Source organism: Nanorana parkeri, unplaced genomic scaffold, assembly GCF_000935625.1.
Source record: "Nanorana parkeri isolate BGI_ZX_2015 unplaced genomic scaffold, ASM93562v1 scaffold822, whole genome shotgun sequence".
Lineage (NCBI taxonomy): Eukaryota > Metazoa > Chordata > Amphibia > Anura > Dicroglossidae > Nanorana > Nanorana parkeri.
This window is the reverse complement of record NW_017307090.1, coordinates 429,502-432,575: the sequence shown is the minus strand read 5'-3', so window position 1 is coordinate 432,575 and position 3,074 is coordinate 429,502. Positions and strand designations below refer to the sequence as shown.

The window sequence follows — 3,074 nt, the reverse complement described above, 5'->3', positions numbered from 1 at the left end:
TTCAATAAAAAAACCCCCCCCCCCCCCCCCCAAAAAAAAAGCATTCCATGCAAAGGAAAGAGTGGTAACAAGGGAAGGGCACTTGCTAAAAAAATATTCAGCGTATGCCACTTTCAGGAGTGTCAGATGGCTGGTCCCCCTCTGTATGCTGTGGTTTCTTCTGTTGCCCTCTAAGTCACTAGTAGTGTGTCATACAGTAGTGATAAAGGGGTCAGTGGAAAGAACCACAATGTGCAGGGGGACCAGACAATCAACACACAACTGAAGTCTGTCTGATTCTTTGGCAGCAGTAAAGAATGAAGATCTGTGCCGGCAGTGCAGAGCCGTGTTGCAGCCGGGAGAAGATCCTAACAATATTGTCGGGATCCACCCAGCTGCCTGATTGACAGCTGACTCTGCTTCTCCAGAGGGGGAATTCCTGCAGGGAGCAGTGACTGACAGTCACCACTCTCAGCAGGGAGAGGATCATGAACTGAGCGTTCAGTGGTATGTGATCACTCAGTTCTCAATCAATACAGCTTCACACGTCAGCTCCAACTATGGGGGTAAATGTATTTCACTCTCCCCATAATACTCCTTTAAGATGTACGTGTCAATTAGAAACAGGTTTTTTAAAAGAAGTTTTTGGAAACAGACATTGCCCTTTGCTTAGTAGAGCCCCATTAGAGCCCCGTTTAAGATTTTGTATACAGTATATAGTGTGGGTCAAGCCTTTGTCAGGGGTTTGAATTGCTGCCTCCCAATGGGGCATTCCCTTTCACTTCCTATGCTATTTGTAGTAAGCAAAACCTCCCCACAGGGGAAACCTTTCAAACTAAAAAGGCCCTAAACTTTCCTAAGTGAAAAAAATGTCTGGAGCTGCACTTAAAATTCAAAATATATAATTCCAATAATTTTACCTGTAAAAAAATAAAAATTGCCTCTGCTGCTGTGCCAAAATACTGCTTTGCTGCAGAGAGAATTACAGTGAGCGATTTCACTGCAATGGAGTGGTGTGGAGAGCCACAGAATGGGGGAGTATGTATTTATTTGCTCCTTTACGTAACATTTTTATTTGGAATTTTATTTTAGCTACAGTCACTTTAAGGCAAGTCATGTTTATCTCTATCCTGATTGAAGTTTCTCTGGCAGCACTAAGAAGTTAAGTGTTTGAAACCTAAAATGAGTCCTTTTCCATTTTTTCCCAACCTAAAATGTGACAGCAGAGGTAAAAGGATGGAAAATGGAGCATTTATACCCACCTGCTGATAAGTCAAACATGGGTGCATTAAAGGAGAACTATAGGGTTAGGGATTTTCCCCATAGTTCTCCTTAAGGGTAACGGGAGGACACAAACTAGCCTCCTCCCGTCACCCTGGGCTCAGCTGCTGCTCGCGGTATACTGAGACGCCGCAGCTGAAGTGGATCCCGACAATTGTGCCGGGATCCGCCCAGCTGCGTGACTGACAGCTGGCTCTGCCTATCTAGGAGGCAGAGCCAGCTGTACCCGTCCGTTCTGCCAGTCAGCGCTGGCGGATCGGAGCGGGGAGGGGGGAATCCAGCCCCTCCCCTGTCACGGCAGAGAGCCGTGACAGGATCGAGAGGTGAGCGAACGCCGGTATGTGTTCGCTCACCTCCCGATCTACTGAGCCAACCTGTGACAGTCTCATTGTTACAGGTTGGCTAGAACTATGAGGTGAGTGAAAAGCACTCACCTCATAGTTTTTCTTTTAAGCTCCATTTTTTTCCTCTATCACAAGATGAAGGAAGAAACTGAACGGAGAACACAGAAGTCACATCTCTCCTGTTCCGATTCAGCAAGGGATCTGTTCACGGATCCCCTGCTGATCTGAGGAATGCCGCCCGTGTGAAAGAGGATTAGATATTGACTTCTACTTCACAAGAATCAATGCAAACTTTACTTACGTGAGCTCTTTGCTTAGAACAATGTTTATTCTTTCCTTCAATGGTCGATTCTTCTCTGGAATAGAGAACCATGTTTTCCTGCCCATGATCACTGCATTTTGCTTGCCTGTGTAGAAGTGAAAACTTGTTACATTGATCTCCACCACATGGATTCTTCTGATTACTAACAAAAGTAGTACTCTGCTGCCATCTTGTGGTAAATCTGCACACTGTTCTTTTTTTTCACACAGTGTATAGGAAAATAATTAGAGTTAAAGAACTCCGGGCAGACGGAAACAAACCTTACAGTGGGGCTATCCTCACATTGCAATGGTTAGGTGCTTTTTCATCTAGGGTCTAAAATAACAAAAATACTCATCTGACCCTCAGACCCGCCTGGCTGCTAGAGTGGTCCCTGCAGCCTCTCTCCTGCTTTGCTCCGGTGGTCTAAGAACCTGGGAGTCATCACGTCCAATACAGTGTATTACACTTGAGGACACACAGGGATGTGCTGTGCAGGGACTGGTCTAGAAGCCAGGTGGGACTGAGGTTCAGGTGAGTGTATCTTTGTTATTTTAGACCCTAGACGAAAACAAGCACTTATCCGTTGCAGTGAGGCTACCCCTGCACTGCAAGGGTTACGTTTTCTCCTGCCCTTTTAAGTTCATCTTAAAAGAGTCACTCTAAAATTGATATCTCATGTTTGGGTTCTGCACTGGGATTCTCCTGGCTTCTTAAATTTCCCTTGGCCTGTTTCTACGCACACCTCACACTTCTAGCACAGAAAAGAAATCCTGCTGCATTCAGCATTCTAAGATAGGAGGAGGGAGACAAGTAATAGTGCTCGTGGTAGGTGGACACATTTCATTTTTGGAGTCCCCAATAGACACTAGTCTCTGTTAGACTCAATTCATCAGTATATACCCAAAAATTAAATATCAATAACAACTGAAACAAAAAATTCTGTATGATTAACATTAGCTGATTCAAGGCAGCTAGCAGCCACTGTTAAGGTGCCCATACACCTTGCGATTATCGTACGATAATCGCGGGAAATCCCGCGATCGTACAATAATCGCAAGGTGTATGGAAGGCGTGCGATCGTTTTTACTGTACTGTCGTACGTCTTTTGTCGCACCGGCAGGCTTGAAAACCCGCCGAGATTGTCGGCGGGGTTTTTGCCTGTTCGT

At 45.3% G+C, this 3,074-nt stretch overlaps 1 protein-coding gene across 1 annotated transcript in view; it reads right to left on the bottom strand.

Annotated features, from left to right (window-relative positions):
* The window catches only part of DHFR (dihydrofolate reductase), a 35,472-nt gene that overhangs the window by 26,111 nt on the left and 6,287 nt on the right, over window positions 1–3,074 (bottom strand). Inside the window, exon 3 of the mRNA XM_018565210.1 lies at window positions 1,906–2,011. Coding sequence (XP_018420712.1) covers window positions 1,906–2,011 — 106 coding nt within the window. The remainder of the gene's footprint in view (window positions 1–1,905; window positions 2,012–3,074) is intronic.